The sequence below is a fragment of the Cryptomeria japonica genome, chromosome 8 (genome assembly GCF_030272615.1).
Source record: "Cryptomeria japonica chromosome 8, Sugi_1.0, whole genome shotgun sequence".
Classification (NCBI taxonomy): Eukaryota; Viridiplantae; Streptophyta; class Pinopsida; order Cupressales; family Cupressaceae; genus Cryptomeria; species Cryptomeria japonica.
This window is the reverse complement of record NC_081412.1, coordinates 595,087,310-595,111,155: the sequence shown is the minus strand read 5'-3', so window position 1 is coordinate 595,111,155 and position 23,846 is coordinate 595,087,310. Positions and strand designations below refer to the sequence as shown.

General features: G+C 38.3%; 1 protein-coding gene across 4 annotated transcripts in view; it reads right to left on the bottom strand.

Moving 5' to 3' along the window:
* Window positions 1–230: 230 nt before the first annotated feature.
* Window positions 231–23,846, bottom strand: part of LOC131029841 (uncharacterized) — a 62,583-nt gene continuing 38,967 nt past the window's right edge. For 3 of the 4 annotated variants that reach the window (XM_057960491.2, XM_057960492.2, XM_057960494.2), the window contains exons 4-6: window positions 3,431–3,583; window positions 890–1,015; window positions 231–678 (exon numbers count right to left, since the gene is read on the bottom strand). In XM_057960491.2, coding sequence (XP_057816474.1) covers window positions 580–678; window positions 890–1,015; window positions 3,431–3,583 — 378 coding nt within the window. In that variant the 3' untranslated portion in view covers window positions 231–579. Of the gene's footprint in view, window positions 679–889; window positions 1,024–3,430; window positions 3,584–23,846 lie in introns of all 4 variants that reach the window. The other variant, XR_009102841.1, reaches the window with a different exon arrangement.

The window sequence follows — 23,846 nt, the reverse complement described above, 5'->3', positions numbered from 1 at the left end:
TTCAATATCATCAATTTAGTGCTTATTAAACATCAATTAAACTGCAAATAATAACTGATACTGATGTACAACTCACCACTTCAAGCGGGCTTGTAAGGAGCGACATGAATTCAATACGTGCAAATTTCAGATTGTACGTTTAGCACTTTAGAAAAATTTCTCCATGTTTAGTCTCGTGGACATCATTAAAATCTTTCATTCATTCATCCATTCATTTAGTCAGGAGAACATAATGATAATATGTAAATCACAATTAACTTACTAATTAATAAATATCTTTGTTCCATTGCTAGAAACCAATATGCTTGTGATGTTTCATAACCCTAATATCTGATATCCTCTTATTTTCAAGAAAAGATTAAATATTGACAAAAAAATATAACCTGACATAAGATAGAAAAAGGGGAACAGGATGTTGCATTTACATATTATACACTCAGAGATCCATTGACAGCTCTACAAAAGTGTTGTTTGAAAATATGTTTGTCAGCTTTATCTCCTCTGCAGTGAGAAATGTTGCATCATAGTTGAAAGTGACAATCGATCACATTTGAATTTCAGGGCAATGCCTTGTCAGATTCAAATGGAAATTGTTGCGTTCTTTCCATCACTTGAAACCAACTCTATAAAATGTGCTAGTGACCACAATACTTCCATCCTATGGATATCTCGGACAGCCTGCACCATGAAGAAGCGACCTCTAATTCCTCGTACATAAAAATATCACTTGAACTTATGGATGAAAGATTCATGAAGATGAGGAGAAACATATTTATAACATGTTGCTCAGGCATTAAAGATGTGCAAACAGAAATAATAGTTGCTTTAGAATATTGCCTGGACTGCAATTTGTGAAGATATGGACAGAGTAAAAGTAGATAAAGCATACCTCTACAACAAACCGACACCAGATGTGTCCATTTCGAACCTCCATAACGCCTTTCAGTATAGTGAGACCCAGGCCACGTATATTATTTGCAATCTCTAAGAATATACCTTTGTCCTCGCACAATATCTGTACATCTAGTCACATGTCAATAGTTTAGAAGGTGAAATTATATTATTATGCAGCACAAGTAAACTATGGCATATTTTAACATTTACCTCTCTAACACTAGTGCAATTCTTATCTAACTATTTTTAACTCCAAAGCTACATTAGTGTAGCCAAGAGCAAGTGACAACAACCCAACTTAATAGAGAACAAAATCACACATTAGGGTATAAAATGAAAGAGTTTGCACTAGACATTTCTGAATTTGAATATATCAATGGACAAACCTAAACCAAAAATCAGCGGATCCACAAACTCGAACTTATTTTAGTGAGTCGCCTCCATCACAAACCCTTTGGATATGCTTGGGTTATTCACAAACTAACAAAATTTAATTCAATTCAATTATATCTACTCCCTAATACTGGGGTTGCTAGTACAGGTAACCTGGTACTAAAGTGGGAAGCTTGCCCTTTTCAATGGATTAGGTTCAGCCATGTCCTTGGTTTCAAACCAATTATATCACTGACCTTATTGTGTTGGAAAAGGGAAGCTCTAACCTTATTGTGAAATCTGATTCCCAAGAATTGGTTAACAGTTTGAGAGCATGCAAAAGAATGATGGATTGGCAGGCTTTGAAGTGTGTAAGATTAACGATCGCCTTGCTCTCGTCTACAGATATTTTCTGCTGGTATACATTCCTTGTGGTAAAAATAAGGTAGCTGATTGGTTGGTCAAACTAGGCATGGAAAGAAAGGCAGATTCTATATTAGTATCAGACTTGTACATGTTGGTCCCAGCAGGTTTAGAGCAGGTCTGAATGAGTGTTTAGCCAATGATTGGTGTTGAAAGGGTTTGGAGGTCCTGTTTTTTTCAACAAACCATAGGACTTCCTCATTTATCTAGAAGCAAATCAACCCACAGCATCAGCAATGATTTGGATTACCATCTCAGACAACAAATTCAGTTTCTCTACTTTCATTTTCACTTCCTCTGCCCAAACTTACATTGATTTGAGAGCCTGCAATCATGATTTCTCAAATTATAAATTGTATGCATCATTAGACACAAACACCACTCTTTCAATTATTTTTTAATTTCTAAAAATCTATGAGGATTGATTTGTTTGCACAATATACTTCTAATTTTTGTTTATGATGCAATGAATATCGTAGTCAATGAGTCTTACACACCTAAAACACTTAGAGAAATTTATACATTTAAAAATGGTGTTTCCTTCAGCTCAAATCTGCTTTTTTAGTCAATTTCTTGATGTAGACTTGTGTATGTGATCAAGGTAGATTGTAATTGATTAGCTCATCATGTCTTTAAAGTTGATTTATAAAGAATCCATAGAAAAAGCTTTAAATCCTTAAAAAATCTCTATATTTCATGGTTTTTTCAATTTACCAAGCCTAAGTCCAAGTCAAAAATCAGATTGGACAGTCCATTCCACGTCTGAGTTTAGTAACTATGTTCCCAGTCACCATGCCCATCTTGAAGAAAAGTGATTTCCCACAGCTAAATTTGTAGGGTAGTATGGAGTTTAAGGACACAATGGATTTTATGAAAATAAGAAACAATATGGATGTACTGTGGAGCTCATAAGTTGAATTCCCAGACATGGTATTCTAGCAACACTAGGAGCCCTAAGCACCAAATTGTAGCTGAAATAGTGGTGTTGGAGAAAATGAGCCACATGCAAACCATAAGTGTAGCTCAGTACAAAAACACCTCAACATACAAATGAGAGGTCCTAGGTTCAAGTCCAGCTGGTTCATGAAAAAATTAAATTATTCAAGGGTTTTGATGTCAGTTCTTCAGCTGTTCCATTCAGTGCATTGCATGTGACACTTCAAAAAAAACCATAGCAGACATCAAAACCCATCTCTTTGTCAGTCCTCTGATGGAAGGTCTGGTGTGAGATGAAAACCCTTGCTTTGGCCCCCACATGGTAATAGAGCAATATGAATATTGCACCATTTTCAAGGAGGTACTGCCCAGGTTGATGCTTCCCCCATTGAAGCACCAGGATTGAAAGGTTACTAATTTGGGGTCACATCGGTGAAGTGCTGGAAAATTTAGTCATTTTTCTGTGTTGTGTAGGATTTGACTTCGGCTCGGAAAGCCTGAAAAATGAAGTAATATTATTTTTTGGTTTATGCAGACATTCTGAAAACATTGATATTTAGTGAAGTAGTTAAGGACTGTTATGTCACTGAAAGACGTTACTGGTAGTTTTAATTTTGGTCATGGATTGAAAATGAAGGTTAGATGGTTATTAGGTAGTGCCCAATTTCAAGCTACCTGAATTTATGCTATTATTAGACTGATATTCTTGGCCATTTGTTGGTAAGGCTGTGGGACTGAATGTTTTTTAATTTGTTATGCTTTACTTTTTCACCATTTTATCAAAAAAAACCTAATATCTACTTACCTCCACAAGCATCTGTCCTGGCTGACTAAGGTTCTCAACAATAATTGGGCAATGCCTCCTTTGGATTTCTCCATATGCAGCCAAGTCAACTGCCCAGCATGCCCCACTCTCTGATTCCTTAAGTGAACCCTTTCTAGCTTCATCTCCACTCATCTGCAATTATGGGGATGATTAAATTTTAAGGCAAAAACAAAATAATCTATTCAAATGTAGAGAACAAGAAGAGAAATCTTATAGTTTACATTTCAATAACTCAAGATACTAAGATACAGAACAAATTATCACATCGCATGTCGGGGCATAATCTCAAGCATTTATGCATCCCATGGAAGCAAAAAATACGTGCAAGAAAGGAAATGCTACACATGAAAGAGAAATTCTCTTTGCATAATTATTTTGAACTGCTTACAATAGAGGGCAGTTCCAGTTACTATATATGCTCTGCTTGATTGATCTTGTTTGTATGATAAAATAAAGTAATGCTCATTACAAGGCACGAATAGGTGAACTAGGTACATTATAAGCTTTCAAGTAATTGGTTTACAGTAAAATGGAAAGAAATCAGATGCAAGCTGTTCCATTGAAACACCGATATTTACAAAAACTGTTTCATAGCCATGTGCATAAAAAATGAACCTGTTATATGACCTATTATTTTCTTGAAAACCATGATTATGTTTGTGATAAGAATGTCTTTGGGAGGTGCTTAATGCTTGCTACCATGATTTGTGCTTCTGCATCTTCTCTCTTCCTTAACAGTTATTGTTGACAAACTATTTCGGCCACTTTCAGAATATGTCCACATAAACTTCAAAGAAATTCTGATACGGTCTAATTTATTTTGTTTCAGTTTATATTATCTTAAAATAATTAGTGTGTTACTACAGATTCTGTTGATGCTATTAGCTCAGACTGTTGATCTCTAAAGCTGACGCTAAGAGAAACATCCTTAAGAGAAGATTAGCATATGGGGAACTAAATTGCACTATACAGAACGACCTTCGGGGTTTTAGAAGCCAGCTCTTCGCGATTGTTTTGGGAAAAGGAGAGAGAGAGAGAGAGAGAGAGAGAGAGTCTAAACTTAGGTGATGCACCGGATCTTAAAACATTTCATTCATAACAAAACATACTACAACCAGTATATCTAGCTTTGTCACAATTTGAAAGAGTCCTAAACATGATTCAAAAACATTACAAGCGTCATTTAAATTGAAATTGCAGAAGCATAAACTATAGCAATCAATCATCACAACAACTTTTAGATAGACACGAAGCAATACATCAAGTAGATTCACAGAAATAACACATCACAAAGGCAATAAATGCACAGTTCAACGTATTTGATTTCTGTTATTTTAAGAACATAACATGCTAAGGTCAAAAGATTGTATTACAAGATAAAGGACTGCAATTCTCTCTCAATGTTCTTTATTTACAAAAGTGATGAACCCCTAAAACAAAGCTAAACCGTACTTTTATAGAATATTTTTCCTTTTTAGAAGAGGAGACTGCAACTGAAAAGATGCTTTGATTCCCTACACGTGGACCCTCATCACCACGGTCGTTGCAACTGCGAGACTAGGTAATGATATCTACTCCCTTCATGTGTGGTGGCTCTACCAACTGTCATGCTCCACTACTTTGGTTAAAACCACCTGAAGAATCAGTTGCGGATCGCAGCGCTTGAATTTCATGAGATGCTGACACGCCACACCACCTATTTTACTTTGCAGCTTGCCCGTTCGAGAACTAGGTCAATGGCACACTTTTAAAACTTCTCTGCATTATAGAGAACCCCAACTTGCACCTTGTTGACACGTGCATCACTCTGCAGCTTGGGCGCATAAATAAATATATTCACTTCTTTTTGCTAAATGGAATGTGAGCAAGACATGTGGCATGTCGACGCAACATTTTGAAAGCTTTGACTCTGGCGTTGGGAGGAATCACCCCAAGCGAACAAGTCTCACTCATAGAGATACACCAAAAAGGGAAAGGCATGGCCCACTGCTTTGTAAAATGCCTGCACATAAAGCCACGAGGTGGTGCTCTCAAACAACATACAAGGAGAAAAAGTTCCTGGACCACAGACAACTTGCGCCACTCTGACACGTGGCATGCTTTGTTGTTTCCTTTGAATTTAAAGAATTAAGGCCCACGGACCTATTGAAACGAGGCTGGAATAAAGAATTAAAGCTGCGAGGGCTTGAAGAATATAAATGAAGCCTCGTCAAAAATTGCTAACTCAATCTTTAGCCAAAGGCTGCGATAGATGGAATCTACAACTCTGGTGACTCAGGGACCTCTACCTGCAAAGGTTTGGACCTGGAATCTCTGGTTTCTAGCAAAACTGAGACACAAAGAATAAGTTGTACAATTTACAACTTTGAGAGCATTGATTGTAGAGGTGCTCAATTAGCCTCCAAAGGCTGCACCTTCTACTGCAACATCTCAAATGCCTGGTCAAGCTCAAACATCTCCTTGAATGGAAAATTGCTCATGGCCAATGTGGCCTTTATATGGAATTTTAGTTGTGCCAATGGACACAAAATTCCATACACCTCCGCAACACTTGAAGAAGAGTCGAAGGAGTGGAAGATCGATTGGTCTTTCTGCTTATTCTCCAAAAGTTGCTTTATTTGAGTCTCTGCAAAAACTAAGCCCTCCGGAAGAAAAGAAGATGGGAGTCCCTATTGGACGAACTGCTCGATATGCCCTTTCATTTGTTTCACTGTGAGCTCAAGGGCTTGATGACACTCCTCGCCCTTTTGGGCTGCTTTATTCCATTTGATAAATTTATTGGCCTTCTTCATAGCTATTCTTCTATTTCTGATTCCTGCCACCACCAAGGTATCCTTCATCGTTGTGTATAATTTCTCAATCAATAGCTTGAACTCTACTACATTTGGGGCGATAGATGTCAAAATTTGCTCTACAACAAAACTAACATCCACACTTATCTTTTTGTGCATCCACAATGAATTTTAATGTCGATCGCAAGGATGTCGCAACATCCTTTATTTTCTCCCAATAGGAAATGTAAAGCTGTTGCATCGTTTGAAGAATATTTATTTGTTGCACGAAAGTTGCTATCATACTTTTCAATTGCTGGATCTATGAATCCTTACCTTTATTTTCTTCTTGCAATTGCTTAATTTTATCTAAAGAATTAGAGTCATCTTGGCACAATTGCATCAGATCTTGATCTCTTCCTCGTAGTGCAAACTCAGTGGTCTCTTTTGCTTTCTTCTCCACATCTAACTTGGGCTTCTCGGAGCTCCTTTTGGAACTGAGCCTCTTTGTCCTATAGCTCCTGTTGGATTCAGACTTGCATGCCCAAAGAGTCTAAGAGCTCTTGTTGTATTCAGGCCAGTTCCTGCAACTTTTCATGCAGTTGAGTCTCTGCCAATTCCCTTGCTTTCTTCTCTACTTCACCTTGAGCCTGAGCATTACCTAGCTCTTTTTGTAGCTTATCTTTTAGATTTTTCATGTCCTATTGCAATTGTTGCTGCAGATTTGTGCTGTTGAAGAGGCTCTTTTGCAATTGCATCAGCTCCTGCTCTTTGGCCTGTGATTTGGCAATGAAATTCTCCTCATTTTTTGTTGTGTCAATTATTGTTTGTGCATCCTATAGCTCTATTTGTATCTTTGCGTTTTTCGCTTTCTCGGACAAGAGAGCCATTGTCGGGGATTTGTCTTGCAATTCCTCATTAAGCCGGGCAATTTCAATATCTTTTCTTTTAATCTCAACATTGAGTCTGTCAATAGTAGCCTTGATTTTCATCAGTTCTTCCTCTTTCTTGCCTGCTCGTCAACTAACCTTCAAAAAAAAGTTGCGATGGCTCTTTGTGTCTCTTCCATCAGCTCAACATTGCCCTATGGACGAGCTTGACTCAAGATGAGGCCAACAACATGAATTGTATAATCCTCGGGTTTCATTTTCCCTTCTTGCTTGTTGATATTAGGAATCATTGACGCAACCATTAGTGTTTGATGTGTTTCATTATAGATAGATTCAATTCTAGGGGTGGTTGGCTTCAAAGCTTCTTTTCCCCTCCTAATCTGAATTCTCTCTTCTCAAGCCTTCTTCGTTACACTTGTTTGCTCACAGTACTCAGTTGGAGATTGAATATATTGTTTAACAAAAGGGATGCCCACAGGAAGACCAAAGGGAATGGGGACAGTAGAAATCCCCATCTGTACTCCTATCGAAGCAATTAGTGGAAAACTTAAAGTAGAAGGGGAAAAAGGCAAGATGCTCTGCAAAACTTGTGTTGGGTGCAAAGTTATTGAGGAAACCAATTGAGAAGATGAAAATAAAGGCATTGTCGAATGCGACGGTGAAGAGATCTGCATACATGATGAAGTGAGCATGGTAGAGGATGCAAGAGCAGATGGAAGTGTGGGTGCAAGATTGAAAATAGTAGGCTGCAGAATAGTGGAAATTGTAGTAGCAGTTGTAGATTGGGATGTAGTAGAAATTGTTGTAATGTCCCCTTCTCAGTTCTAGACTGATGGATGGAGTCTTAGCCTATTTTGGAAACCCATAGGCTAACCAGAGACTAAATTAGGGTTTCTATCTTCAGGAAGGTTTTCGGAGAGGTGTTTGTAGGAGTTCTACAGTTTGCTCTCTGGGTTTTTTGTGAGCTTCAGGATGGTATAACATGCATTCCATTCAGAGAAGATTTATGAATTTACTATTTTTAGTAAATTGCGACAGGCTGACGGTTGTTTTCTTTATAGAGTTTTCCTGGGTTTTTTGAGAGCTCCAGTGTGGTTTGACATGCAAATTCTTCGGAGATGATTTTCGGACTTACTATTTTTAGTAAGCCACGACAGCTGCTCAGAATGTGGTAAAAATCACTTTGGAAACACACACTATTTTTAGCAGTATGCTATTTTTAGTAAGTACTATTTTTAGTAGGGGTTCAGTTGGTCAATTCAAATGGCTATTTCCGACAGGTCAGTTTGAGCATGTCTTCCAACATTTTTGGAGTTTGTTTGGCAAGTTAAGTATTTGATGAAAAATGGTGTTTTAAATTAAATTATAACTTAAGACAAAAGTTGGACGATTTATTTAAGGGGGACTGCTTAAGTTATATTGATATCTAAAATCATTTCCTTAATTATATGTGGGAGATTCTTGGTTGAGGAAAATATTTTATAAGTGAATGATTAAGGCAAGATGGACGCCTTAGGAGGAAAATAAGACAACTTATGATATAATTCACTTTATTCTTTGGATGCCATAGTACACTTTACTGATGTAGTTTTTATAATAAAGTGTATTTGCGACCATGTGATGGGCGAATTGGAAAATGAAATGCAAATTAAGGACATTGGAATGTCATTGTATAATCCCATATTGGAGGGAAAAGAAGTTGGATTTGAGGAGGAAGTTATAAATATGTGCTCTGGCCTTCATTTAAGACTATCCATGAATATTATAACGAAGTGCTGCTGAAATGTTGTTAGAATGCTTCGAGGAATGCTTACCTCCTAGACTGTATGCTTAGCTTCTCGCTTGAAAGATAGTGACCAGTTGAGATTTGGGACTGTTCTTCACTCAGAAGATTGGAAGGATTCATTGCAAAGTGTGCGTTCGAGTTTTTCTGATTTTGGAGTGTTGTGTGTGTGTTCCAGGTTGTTGGTCTTGGTGTGGCTGTACCTTATTTTCATTCATATCTCTATGCATGTGCATCCGTTCATTCTAGGTATCGGCTCATTATTTCTCTATGCTATAGGCAATCATATCTGTAAGTTTTTAGTGCCTATCTTTGAGTCTTGAATTTTTAAATGCAAATAGAATTTTCTGCCCGACCATACCTTGCTGTAATTGCCTTGGAATGCATGCAAAATAGTTTGGGGTCTATTTGACACGTTTTATCAGTCCTAGCTTCATTGCATATCTTCTAGATTTCATTTGCATCTGATTGGGGTCATTCCGTTGAGTGTGGGCAAAGTTGTGAGCATTTTTGTGAGTTTTGTAGTTGCTGGTCTGCGTATATCCAGCTTGCTGTTTGCATATCAGATTCTGAAGTTGCTAGTGAGAAGTGTGTTTTTTTGGAGTGATTAGTCTTTGGTGGTTTGGAGTGCATATCTTATCATTTGCAGCAATGGATAGTGTTGTTCTTATTCTGAAATCTCATGCTATATATTGTAAAGTTGATTAGTAGTACTAACGACTATTTCTTTCTGGATTGTAACTCATTACCCACTGAATAAGTGGAAGAGGCTAGCTTTGCCGCCTATCTTATCTTATTGTAATACTGTCCTCCCACTGAATAAGTGGTTGAGTAGATTGTAATTTTCATTTTTTGTCCTCCCGCTGGACAAGTGGTCGAGTGATTGTTGCTTATTTCAGTTTCTTGGATTCCAGAATTGGCAGGTCATACCGCCATACTGCTGTTGAAATCTCTATCACCCGTTGCATAAGCAGAAGAGGTTGGATTGCCCCCCAGCTTGTAATTTCTAGTTGATTATTGAAGCTAACAACCCCCTTATCACTATATGCTCTCACCTTCCCACATTGGGCTCTTGGTGATCAGAAAGTGGAAGGGTTACCTTTCAGCTGTATTTTGATTATTATTTTCTAATCCTAACGAGTGCTTGTAATGTTCGTAACTGGAATTAATTGAAAAAAAAGTAGGGGGATATTTTAATTGCAGACACAACAGGGGTAATTAAAGACTAAGAAGAGATAACAGAGGGAGTAAAACATGCCTACGTCATGGTGACCGCTAGATCCTATGTGACAAAAACAAACCTCTTCTTCGTCTTGTAGGTTCTTCAAGTCCAACCTCTATGTTCTTTTTTTTCAGATTGTGGTGTAGCACCTGAGGAGGATACTTTTCCTACAAAGCCCAAAGAGACATGAGCTTGTTGTGAAGCTGCAGGCTTCCTCTCGAGAATTCAAGTGCTTCGCTATCTCTTCACATCATAAATTTGTGCTACCTTATCAGGCAAAGGTCTCTTTTGTTGTGGGATCCTACTGCTAGGTGTCATCCATATTTGACGACAATGGGTGTTTCGCATTCCATTTGGTGTCAAATTGATCAGCCATGGTGATGGAGTCGTCAGTAAAATTAAAAACATTAATTTCTTGATGATACCTCCAAAAAGCTGTGATTTTCTCCTCGCTCCATCCTTCTCTTTCTAACTGTTGTTTAAGGCTTTTGTGTATTTTAACATGCACTCCTTGGGGTTCAAAGACACTCCGAACTCCTAGCATCTCTAGAAAACCTTTTCTAGATGATCAAAATGATCTTTTGATTTAGAGAACACTACCATTTCTCACTGGAAAGTGTCTCCTGGATTTGAAAGGATGAAGGGCATTTTGGCATACGCAAACGTTTCCCACTTCGTGGTAAACATGGTCTTGTGTTGATCTTCCTCCTTTACCCATACTTGATTATATCTTGAGAAGCCATCAAACAAGGAAAACATTTCGAAACTCGCGACCATTTGAAGGATCTGCTCCATGGAAGGGAGAGGGTAGTGATCCTTCAAGGATGCTTTGTTCAAATCTCGAAAGTCCACACAAAGCTTGATATCTCAATTCTTCTTCTGAACACAAGAACCAAGTTAGACACCTAGGTGGAGTGCTTAATCGAATATATAATCCAAGAGTCGATGAGTTTTTTCAACTCCTGAGCCATCAGACTATTTTCGAGTTGATCAGTCTTTGCTTTTGGCAAATGGGCTTGGCTCCCTGCACTAGATCTATGGTGTGTTGAATAATGTTGCAGTCAAAACCCTTCAAGTCATCATAGGTCCATGCCATGACCTTGTCATACCTAATTCAAAGGTCTATCAGCTTTTCTTTATCCTTCTGGGGAACTTCTTTGCCAACCTTCAACTTCCTGTCACCTCTGACATCAAGATCAAAATAGTCTCCCATGTCTGCAACAAACTTCCACTTATCATTTCTTGCATCATCGCAGTCAAACAAGCTCTTTGAGTGATTAGCCCTTTAGGAATCTTATTAGTTCTAAGCTAAATGATTCGAATCTTCAATCTTCATATGCCTCTTTGATCTTTGGGTGCAATTGCTCTTCAAATTCATGCAATTGTTGAATGAAAATGGCAAACTGAGCATCATCCTCAAACACTTGCCACTTATGATCATTATCAAGGATGGTTGGCCTCACGATTACCCACATTGAGTGCTTTTTGGTTAGTAGGTCCATCAATGGATCAAATTGAGAGGCGGTTGTTGCCATTCAGTCCACTTCAACACGTTGATTTCGAGGAACCAGTTGGATATTGAAGGCTTCAAACCCCTCAATTAGGTCCCATGCTCTATGGCAATAAGATCTCATCCAAACATTCTTTGCAATCAACATTCCTCATGTGTACTTGATCATTAGCTCTGACTCTCCGAAGGCTCTCAAATGCTTTATCCCCATCTTTTCCGTGAGGCTCAACCCTCAGACTAAGCCTTCATACTTGGCCTCATTATTCGTGCAAGCGAATTGCAATCGAAATGATCTCAAGATCACTTCTCTAGTAGCAGAGACTAAATGGACACTAGCTCTTGAGCCAGTTTTGCATTCGGCACCATCAAAGTGAACAGTACACATACCAAGGTTATGGTGTTGAGGTTCTCTTTATTGCTCCTTTTACTCTTAGTGACCTTCGAGATCGTTAGATCTTTATCATACATTACATATGTCCCAAGGTCGATAGCATCATAGTTACCAAAAGGGTCACTTTCATAAACTCATTCACAAGCACCTCTTCCTACAAGCTCCTATTTCCAACGATTCCATATTCTAGCATTTCTACATGATACATTTCATTTTTGGTGAAGGAGGTTGTAGTGTCGTAAATTGTACACCCTTGCTAGGCTGGTACAATTTCACACTTGGTTTAGCACCCACCTTGGTGTGTTTGCATCTTGCATTGTAATTCCCCTTTAAGCATTTAATTAATGAATTTAATTAAAGCTAAAGTCATGTTTCATCACTTTACATGTTATAAAGTTGGGCCCTTTACCCTTAGCGTGCTCCTCTTCATTTTATTCCTTCAATAAATCATTTAATCATAAACCCTAATTATGTCCTATTTCGACCTTTAAGGCCCGATTTCGCATATCAAAACACCTTGAAATCAGCTATAACTTTGGGATTCGCTCCAATATCATCATATCTAACGGCCCTGAAAATTTGGTGAAAAGTTGGTCGGACCGTGGCGGGAGTGCACATGGTCCTCGGATTTTTTCCTGAAATTTCGAGACCATAATTCTATGATATTATAATGCTTAACCCCAAAAGATTGGTAGGAAATTCAATTCTTATGTCGGCCTAAACACGGAATCGAGTCGAAATTAAGATCTAGGGTTTCATACATAAGAGCTCTCTTTCTTCATTTGAAGGGATCGAAAGGAATTCCAGTCTAGGAAAAAGCTATTGGAGCAAGCATAAGGAGCCTTCTATGTAGTGAAAGAGAAGCCTATGTGGAGTCTTCAACAACATTTCATCAAGCATTCATCATCAATTAGGAGCCTTGAAGACATTGAAGAGTAATAGGAGATCTAGTGGCAATATCTCTCCCTTGGGGATTGGTATGATTTCATGTTATTTTCATGTCTTTGTATGAGCTTCTTTACATCAATTTGCATATTTGCATTCATGCTTTAGATCATTTAGTATATTTGGTTTGAAGCATTGTCATTTACATTCACACTTACATTTAGGGTTTACTCTCACGTGTAGGGTAGCTCTAGTTTCTTATCATTTAGGATCTTGCATACACACAAGGTTCTAGCAAACACATTTTCAGTACATTATCGGCTATTTGTGGAGGTGGAAGTCACCAACACAGGGGTTTGATTGAGGCAAAACCCTTTATAGCCACCCAAACCTTCCCTTTTCAATTGTAGGTGTAGGAACAGGTACCCGGAGGTAGTTCCAGATCAGGAAAAGGCACTGGAACCACCCAGAAGTCCCAAATTTGTAGAAAATTGTCAAGGACAAGGGCGTGGCACCCTAGTCCTTCCCAGGACAGGGGCGTGTAGCCCTGGTCCCCAGAATCAGTGATTTTTAGTAGGTTTCAGGTTCAGGACCTCCAGATTCCATCTCTCCAGTTACAGCTCTCTGTCAAATTCTTAGGGATAGTGGCGTGGCACCCTAGTCCTGGTCAGTTTGGCTCATTTTGCAGCATCAAGTACACATCCAAAATCCTCCCCCTTTCATTCTTTCAGTATCTCAGTTCTAGATCTGCAAGTTTGTGTAATTTCAAGTTCATTTGTGCTTTATTCTTCATCTCCTAGTCTAGTTGATCATTCAAACCCTAGTTTTTCTCATCATTTGCAACAAGAGGAATAGAAAACCTAAGAGATAGTCTCTCTTTTTCACAATAAGTAGCCAAAGTGATCTATCTCCCTAGGCTCTTTCGTATTCTCAATGTGTTGGCAAAAGTGGGATTAGGTCCTAGTCACCTGATCTCGCTTTTCCCGCCTCCACAGAGGTGTGGGCAGTTTTGAAATCCATCATAGCATCATTAGCTATATGCTTAGGATGCAATGGTTCAAACAGCACTTTCATTTTGGCACCATACTTGGTTATCAAAGTCAAATGAGAGCAGTCTAAGGATAAATATCCTCCTATCTTAGCAATAAAGTCACGAGACAAACATAAGCCAAAAGCAAGGGGAATTTCTATTATAACCACCTCTTGGGGAATGGTGATGCTGGGGCATGCATATAGGGTCAAAGGGAGGCTCCTGATCAGTCCCAAGGCTTGGACCTTATTACCATCTAGCTGCATGACTCCTCTACCTAAGGGCTCATATTTTAATCCTAAGGTATCCACATTTTGTTTAGGCATGACCATGGTGCTAGCACCAAAGTCAATCATAGAATTATGAAGTGCTTTATCTCCTACAATGAGAGTTAGGAAGAACAAGGTGGGTTTTGGCTTACCTGCCTCTTCCTTTGTGATTTTTTTCTTGGCATTCATGAAAGCCACAAATGGTCGGTCTTGTGTTTCCTTAAGCAACTCCTTACCCTTTTAATGGATGTTCTCTAGAGTTGTCTTAGTTGATGTCTTCTTTTCACTACCTTCCAAAGCATCCTGCAATAGAGACTTTTGTTCAAGTGTGGCCACAATGTCCCATAGTGATACATTAGTTGGAGCTTTCTTCATCTGTTCAACTACATTGAGTGATCTGAGTGGTTAGACCTTTGGCTCCTTTGGCTTGTAGGAAAAGGTTTCCTTTGACTTCAAGAACTCTTGCATTGCTCCTTGTTGGTCTGAAACCCTTTTGGGAGTTGGCTTGGGCACTTGCACCTGTAGAATTGGTTCTCCAGTAAACCTTCTCTTAGAACTGGTGTTATAGTCTAATTGAACTTAAGAAAACTTTGACATCAAAGCATCATTGGCATACACTACGTCTTCTCCCTCCATCCATGAGAAAAGTGCATGATCCGGGGCAATTTCCACTTCTTGTTCAAGGGACATTCCTTGAACCTAAGACATGAGTATAGCATTCTCCATGGATACTGGTAAGCATACACGCCCACATCAAGCATAATGCCTTGACCCCTCTGCTCCCTTATCCTTTATTGAAGGTTTACCCTCAGACAATGGTGGGGTGTATGAGCATCATTTCATGAAAAGTATCATGCGTTTGTGTCATCCGCCAAATTGTTCAGGCCAATAACCAACTCTTTAAATTGATTTGGCGGTATATTTTGAGGCAAGGTTGGAACGGGTGGCATATGATTTGAGGGTTGAGGTTGAGCGCCAGATCTTACCCCTACTTGGTATTGGTTGTGCTGAAACGAGGGTCTCCCACCTTGGTAATCCTATTAAGGGGGCTTCGGAGGCGTTGCTTGTTGTCTCTTTAGATTGATTATCTCATTTGAAAATCTTCACAACAAACTTTTCATATCATTAACCTTTGTAGCTAGTGAGGAAGAAGTGGATGCATTTGTCTGAGCATTAGGATATAAATAAATGGAGGGTGGAGCGGAAGGCATGCCAGAGCTACATACTCTTGCGACTAAGTTGGCATTTCGAGAAACACTGGCATGGGCAATCATGGAGGGAGATTTTTGGCATCTATCAAGTTGTTCTTAACTCTAACCACCAAGTTGTATGAGTCTGCCAATGTTTGGCCTCCCAGCGACTGAATCATAACTGCTATATTGAAATTGAAAGCCTTCAGAAAAAAGACGAACACCATATCAACAGGGGGTTGAGCAGAGACTGGAATTATTTGCCAAGTTTTAAGAAATTGTTGCAAGGTGTGTGCCCTTGGTCTCCTTGTGTTGTGCAGCGCAGCGCTCGGGTTTGTGACATGGCTTAACCGTCTCCTATGGATTCTATAAGTCTAGTGGTTGTATCGAGCATTAACAGGTTGATATTTTGGTGCAACGGCAACTGCACTTGTAACAAGTGGTATCAGAGCTTGGTCACGGGTTCAAACCCCTCGCTTACGTTGGGGGGGGGATTTTTGCAAGGTGTGTGCCCTTGGTCTCCTTGTGTTGTGCAGCTCTGCGCTCGAGTTTGTGACATGGCTTAACTATCTCCTATGGATTCTATAAGTCTAGTGGTTGTATCGAGCATTAACAGGTCGATCTTTTGGTGCAACGGCAACCGCACTTGTAACAGAAATTTGGTATTGAAGTCTATGACTACTTCCTGAGGAGCCCTTTAAATGGTTATCAGTTGTTGGAGCAGGGATGATTAGTCTCCTTTCTTTGTAAAGAAGTCAAAGAAACGGTCCCCAAGTTGGTCCCAAGTGCCTATTGAGTTAATGGGTAGAGATCTATACTAGTCTAGGGCCTTTCCTTTAAAGAGGTTGCTAGTAGTCTGAACACTACATTTTTCTCTATAACATGGTGAATGGTACAAACATTAGCTACATCTTGCAAATGTTTTGTTGGCATTTTGAAATACTCCCCAATGAACTTGGGTAATGCCTTCAAAGAATTGGTGGGAATAGCATCCCAAATAGCTGGCGAAGTCAAAGGTATAAGTGGGCTATCATTGTTCTATTCCACAAAATTTCGAGGTGCTCCCGGGAGAGCCATCTAAATCACAGATTGAGCCTACACTTAAACAACTACCAATGGGGGTAGTAGCCAGCCTAGATTGTGTGTTGTTCGTGATTTGGTAACAAGCCTTTGGCTCATAAACCCAATTCTAATCAAGCTTCAGAGTGGCCCCATCGGGTGTGCTAGAAAAAGAATTATTGATCTCTAAAGCTGACACCAAGAGAAACAACCTTATGGAAGTTCTACTTATTGGGACTAAATTGCACTATACAAAAAGACCTTCAGGGTTTTAGATGACGGCTCTTCGTGATTCTTTTGGGAAAAGGGGAGAGAGAGAGAGAGAGAGAGAGAGAGAGAAACATAAAATCTAAACTAAGGCGATGCACTGGATCTCAAAACATTTCATTCATCACATAGCATACTACAAACATATAACTAGCTCTGTAACAATTTGGAAGTCCTAAACATGATTCAAAAACATTACAAGCATCATATAACGAAAATTGCAAAAGCATAAACTATAGCAATCAATAACCACAATAGCTTTTAGACAGACAAGGAGCAATAGATCAACTACATTCACAGGAATAACACATCACAAAGGCAAGAAATGCATAATTCCATGTATTTAATTTCTATTATTTTAAGAACATAACATGCTAAGGTCAAAAGAATATATTACAAGATAAATGGCTGCAATTCTCTCTCAATGTTCTTTTTATAAAAGTGATGAACCCCTAAAACAAAAATAAACCTTGCTTTTATAGAATATTTTTCCTTTTCAAAAGAGGAGGCTGCAATTGAAAAGATGCTCTAATTCCCTGTACGGAGACCGTCATCATGGCAGTCATTGCAACTACAAGACTGGGTAATGATATGCTCCCTTCATGTGTGGTGGTTCTACCAATTGTCATGCTCCACTACTTCGATTAAAACCACCTAAAGAATCAATTGAGGATCACGACTCTTTAATTTCATGAGATGCTGACACACGACACTACCTGCTTTACTCCGCAGCTTGCCTGTTAGAGAACTAGGCCAATGGTGTACTTTTAAAACTTCTTTGAGCTTTAGAGAACCCCAACTTGTGCCCTGTAGACACATGCATAACTCTGTAGTTTGGGCACATAAATAAATAAATCTTCACTTCTTTTTGCTAAATGGAATGCGGGTAGGACACGTGGTGTGCTGGCGCAAAATTTTGAAAGTTGTCTCTAGCACCGAGAGGAATTGCGCCAAGCAAACACATATCACTCATGGAGATACACCGAAGAGGGAAAGGCATAGTCTATTGCTTTGTAAAATGTTGGCGTGTGAAGGTGCCACATGGCGCTTTTGTGCAACGAGAAAAGAGAAATAGTTCTCGAACTATGGAGAACTTGCACCATTCTAACATGTGGTGCGCTTCGCTATTTCCTTTGAATTTAAATAATTAAGGCCCATGGACCTGTTGAGACCTAATCACACATCACCCCATTCCAAATGGGGAACCCCTAGTTTTTTGGTCCTCTTGGTCTTTTGGTTTTGGTTATTTGAGTCTTTTCACAGCAATCCCTTTAGTCTCTTGGGTTTGCAAGTGTTTTTGATGAGATTTGATCAAGTCTATAAGTCATTTGAGCGAATTTGGCTAAGTTTGGATCTTGTTTTGTCTATTTTAGGGTTTTGCCCTTCAGGCTTAGGTTTGAGGTCTTTTCCTTAGGGTTTTGGGATAGTTGAACGTTGAAATGAAGTCAGAGCCCTTCAAGGAAGCTACTAGTGAAATTTGAGTGAATTCTGAGCACTTACTATTTTTCGTAAGTTGCTATTTTAAGTTTCATTGCGTCTTGGATTGGCCTAATTTTGCCAAAAAGACAAACTTACTATTTTTAGCAGTTTCTATTTTTAGTAAGTCTATTTTTAGAAGTGTCACCTTGTCCTGGTTTGCCCTAATATGATGTTTGGAAGTACTTACTATTTTTAGTAAGTCTATTTTTGGCATGTCCATCTCAGGCAGTGGTTGGGACACTGAAGGCAAAGCACTCCTAAAAATCAAAGTCTAAATCCAAAAAGTTGAAAAAGCAAACAAGTGATCAAAAAAATGGCTAAGTATGAAATTCTTTCCTGAAGTGGAAAAAGCACGAAAATTTTTTTAAGGCACGAAAAATCCACTTCATTCCGAAAATGGCAAAGAAATCCAAATGATATACAAAAATGTCTAAGGCAAGAGGAAGAATTCCTAAACTTCATCAAATTCCTTTACCATGGCAAAAAATTCGCCCAAGCAGGAGATGGGGCACCAAATGAGTGTCAAGAAGGAATTTCCTTCCAAAGGACAAAATCCTCCTCCTCGTGGAATTAGCGCCCAATTCTAGAGAAGGGCGCCAAAATGGCATAAAGGAGGAATTTTTCTCCAAGAGTAAAAATCCTCCACATGGTCAAAATTCTACCCTAGCGAGGATGGACGCCAAAACAAGATGCAAGAGGAATTTCCAAGATCAAGACAAAATCCTCCTCCTAGTGGGATTGGGGCACCAAACAGAGGCAGGGAAGGAATTTCCTTCCAAGTGACAAAATCCTTCACCTAAGCAATTGAGTGCTCAAACCTGGACAAGGGCACTAGAAAAAGGTAAGGGAGGAATTTTTTCCTCCGTGATAAAACCCTCCTACATATGTAAATTCCACCCAAACTTGGAAGTGGGCACCAAATCAAGGAAGAGGAGGAAAATTTCAAGAGGTTCCAAAATTCCTTCATTGGGTGAATATAGCGCCCAAAGACAAAATTGAAATGAAATTCATGACCAAGGAGGAAAATTTCAAGTTTTCAAAAATTCCTTTCTTAGGAAAAATTACGCCCAAGATGAAGAAATTCCAAGGCACAAGAAAAAAATTGACCAACTGAGAGAATTTTCTCTCCTAAATTCTAGAGCTCAAGATGGAAAAAATTCCTAAAAAATTGGGGAAGTGATGGATTGATCAAAAATCTCCTTCAGAATGAGATGAACACAAGAACATGGAAAAAATAATTCCTTCAAGATAAAAATTCTCTCTACAAGAATTTTCTCTCTCCCCAAAATCCAGACAAACAAGATTCTTGCCGAAGCAAATAGGATTGCCAAAATTCTTTCGAGGAAGGAAAATCTTTCAAAATATCTTTATGCATTCAGAATGGAAATATTTTCGCAATTAATGAGTTGGCGACATGCAAAGGGAATATTCCACGTTTATGACACACAACTCAAGATTTTTTAGAAATTTCCATTTTTTTGAACTCCACATATATGGTAGGACCCGTTTGCATGGTGAGTTGTCAAAGGAAAAATGACGCATTTTTAATGCAACTGCCAATTTTAACCTTTCGCCAACTTAGCAACTTGGTAAGAGATTTCTATTTAAACGATGGATTGAAATTCATTTCTCACAATGCTAATTGGAGAAATCTGAAATTAGAGAGAAGTGGAGAAAAGTCAGAATCAGAATTTATTATTATTTTAGAAGTTCTCAGAGGTTTTATTTTATTCCAAGTTTGGAATTTACAGGGTGAAATTCCTTCTTCATCGATTTATTTAAATTCCTTATGATGATTTTAATGTTATTTATTTTGTTTTGTAGGAAGGTTGCGAGCACTTCCCAACAGACATAGATCAAGAACGAACTAAAAGGATTCCTTCTAGAATCAAAGATTATTTCAAAGTGGAAGGAAAACAGCGACACAAACTTGGGGACTTTCCAGCTGGGAGAATTCCATAATAGAGTATTTAGAACAACTGGATGTGCTCCGTCAACCATTGCCACCATGATTGTCAAGAGCAGGATTGTTGCAATTGTCGACTTCCCTCCAACCATCCAATGCTCAGAGCTGATTATGGAGTGCGTGAAACACTATAATGCTAAGAGAAGAGTAATTTTGGCATCGGATGGCAAACTCCTGGCCAAATTAACAGCTGAAGCAATTGGAGAGACATTTGGAATTCCAACATACCAATCCATGACTTATAGAAACAAAGAGAGAGCACCGATGATATATGATGCTGGCATTGAGAGATGTGCTGGAATTATTAACAAAGTATGGATGCAAAAAGCAAAGCCCCACATTTTCAAGATGCCCAAGCAAATCACCAGCAATGGACTTCAAGCAGGAGTATACCAACCTTGTGCTAATGCTGAGCGGAATCATGGGATCTCAACAAGCCTTCTTCTTAAACCTTGGATATTTTTCTTCATCAATGAAGTAATGGAAGGCAACAAAATTGTAGATTGGGCAAGGTTGATCGGTCACAACTTGCATGAGAAACTAAAGAATTTGAAGCAAAAGAAGACCCAATCTTTTTATATGAGTTCATATGCCATCTACTCACTGGCAAGAATGGGTAAATTCAATGGCTTGCCAAGAAAGGGACCTATGGGATGTGGACCAAGCCAATGGAAGGTTCACGAGTGCTATCTGTAGTTGCACTTATACAACATTACTTCTTTCAAGTTGGTAAGCGACACCTTTACCATGCATTTAACCAGATTGTTAAAAGGTGGATTCCATATAAGGTTGACGCAGGAGGCTAGAAAGCTGATAAAGAAGTATGGAGCCTAGTATATACAATTTCCAAAATTCACTTACATTCGGGTCCGAGGGTTTTTTGATCAGCCATATAAGTGGCCAAGGTATCCAGCAGACAAGATTGTGCTGCTGGAGGTGACAAGGCAGTTGACCGCCTACGATAAAACCCAAAAGAAGAAGAAGAAGCTATCAATTGAATTTCCAATTGTCGTAGGAGATTACACAGAAATGTGTCCGACGTTGGCAGTGACAAAAAATTCAAAAGATGAACTATTATTCTATCACTTGACATTCCATATGGCAAGGTCATTCTTTGACCCATACAACAAGATCAGGAAGGTTGCTGGGGTGAAGCACAAGCACAAAATTCAGCTAGAGGATTATTGGGCCAATGTTGGGGATGACTTTGAGGTCAGGAAGAGAATGTTCTCCAGAATGTATACATGTGTTATTTTGCAGCTTGCATGGTTTCACTTTCCTAGGTCAGATTTATATTTAGCATTTAGATGAACAAAGTTGATTGCAATGTTTTAAGGTGAAGATCACTTGCTCGTACCTTTTGTCAATAGATGATTTTTATCAACAATGCAAGGTTGGACTGAGCTATTTTATGTGCGCTTAGTCTAAATTGTAGGATGAACATTGTTCTCTAATGATGTTCATCAATGGTTTAAAATATTTCAAACACAACCTTTGAAGATTGCACTTGCTTCGTGTAGTTGTCTTCTAGTGGCGAAGTGAAGTGTGGTTGATCTCATCCGAATCATTGCTATCTATTGAGTTCCTAGATTTAGAGTAGTCTTCCTGAACCCTTCCTATTTTACTTTCAGCATTTTCAAATTGAAAAGTCCCAAAAAAAAGAGCTATATACTGCTAAATCATTCGCAAGAATCTCCTTGAAGTTACAAATCTGCCTAAATCTTCTTTAAGTGTGCGTAAGTCCCCTTGGATTACCAGCATTTCACATCAAACCAACTGAGTTCACATCGATTGCATAATCAGAATCTTGCATTCAATTGTATGAACTTGTCGCAATCTTAGCGTACATTGGACTTTGATCAAGAGAGGATAAAGTGACTGTTGGAAAACATTATTCTGTGTTGGTGTGGTCACAAAACACCTGTCAACAGGACCTACTAAAACAAGGCCAAAATAAAGAATAAAAGCTGCGAGCACTTAAAGAATATAAGTGAAGCCTCATCAAAAATTGCTAACTCAAGCTTTAGCCGAAGGCTGCAGTAGATAGAATCTACAACAGATATTACTAAATGATCAAGAAATAGCACAGACTATAGCTGGAGATCTTAGATAAATAAACATAATATAAAGCAAATGTACTTGAAAATTGCTAGGAGGATTTTAACAGGTCTAATCCGTTTACTTCCAATCCAAAACCACACCAACAGAAAAACAAGATTTATTTTAAGGGATTCCTAAAGGTGTTGTTTGTCAGTTGGAATTACGTTCTGTCCAAGATTTATATTACTAGAATCATAATAAGGCTTATAATACTTCTGTCTTTGGGACTTATGAAGTCTTCTAAAGCTTATTTAATATTTTCCATTTCAAATTGCAATTCCAAGCCATTTTATTTTGGCATAGGACTCAATAAAGATCAATCAATTATTTTTCACTCCATTTCACAAAAATATTCTCACAAAAGTAAAGGATACTTCCAATTACAAAAATTCTAAAATGTGGAAATAACAAGGGGTTTTTGGGAATGCAGTGATCATCTCAAGTGGCATCTCTTGCACCTTCATTTATAACCAACCAACTGAAAAGAACTGCATGCAACAATAATTTCAGGTTTAGCCATATCTTTACTAAATCAATAGTAGCAAAACTCTCTGAAAACCACAATAACTCACAAGTAATAGGCACTCAGCATATTCAATAATACAGTCTGAATTCGATTATTGTTTTTTTCCTATGCTCGGCATGAATCTCAATGCACCAAAAAAGAAGCAAAAAAACTTGCAATTTATCAGAATTGTGATTAAATCCCAATTTTACATGCAAAATCACAAATTGGAATGAAATTTTAGGAAAAACCATTTTGTTTTCTCAATTTTATGAATTTTTAAGTGTTTATTAATTTCTCAATTTAATCCAAACTAAATGGGGAAAACTTTTATCCTTTAGCTTGTCAAGTCAATCCCGATAAAGATTTTGAACAACTGCCTTAGAAACAATATTGAAGTGTACATTCAGGAAAATCCTTCAAACACATTAGAAGTAGGATCAACATAGCTTAAAAATATTGAATTTCAACATTTGTCATTTTGGCAAGAACATTTTCTTTTATATCTAAGCTTTGGGTTGTTGTTACCATCTTGAATGTAAAGGGTAGGTAACCAGCACCAGTTCTCACTTTTTGCAATGGTTGATTAGAAAACCTACCTATGTGATACCTAGTAAAATGGATGTATTATTGAACTCCTCCTCTGCTTTAATGGTACCTAATCTTATGAAGGAGACTTCAGCAGTACTCTTAGCTAGTTTGAAGTCTTGTCCTTGCAACATAAAAAAGCATATTGAGTCTAAAATACTGAGAAAAATTTACCAGAACTGAATTGTTATCTTACACTGTATTGTTTCTACTGTGGACGTATTAATTCTGTCATTATTTATTTTAAAAGATCAAGGCTGAAACAAGTACGGAGGTGATTACAGTTAGCAGAAGTTGCATTGGTTCTTGACCTTTAAAATTAAGTGACAAGGTTGGACTCTTGATATCAATTATTGTAAACTGATGCATGTGAGTCATTGACTATTTAGTATTTTCATCTCAGTTTCTATTTCGATTTTATAAAAACATATTTTTTCAAATTTTATTCTTCTCAAGTTCTTTGACGTTTCACCATACATACTGAGCAAGA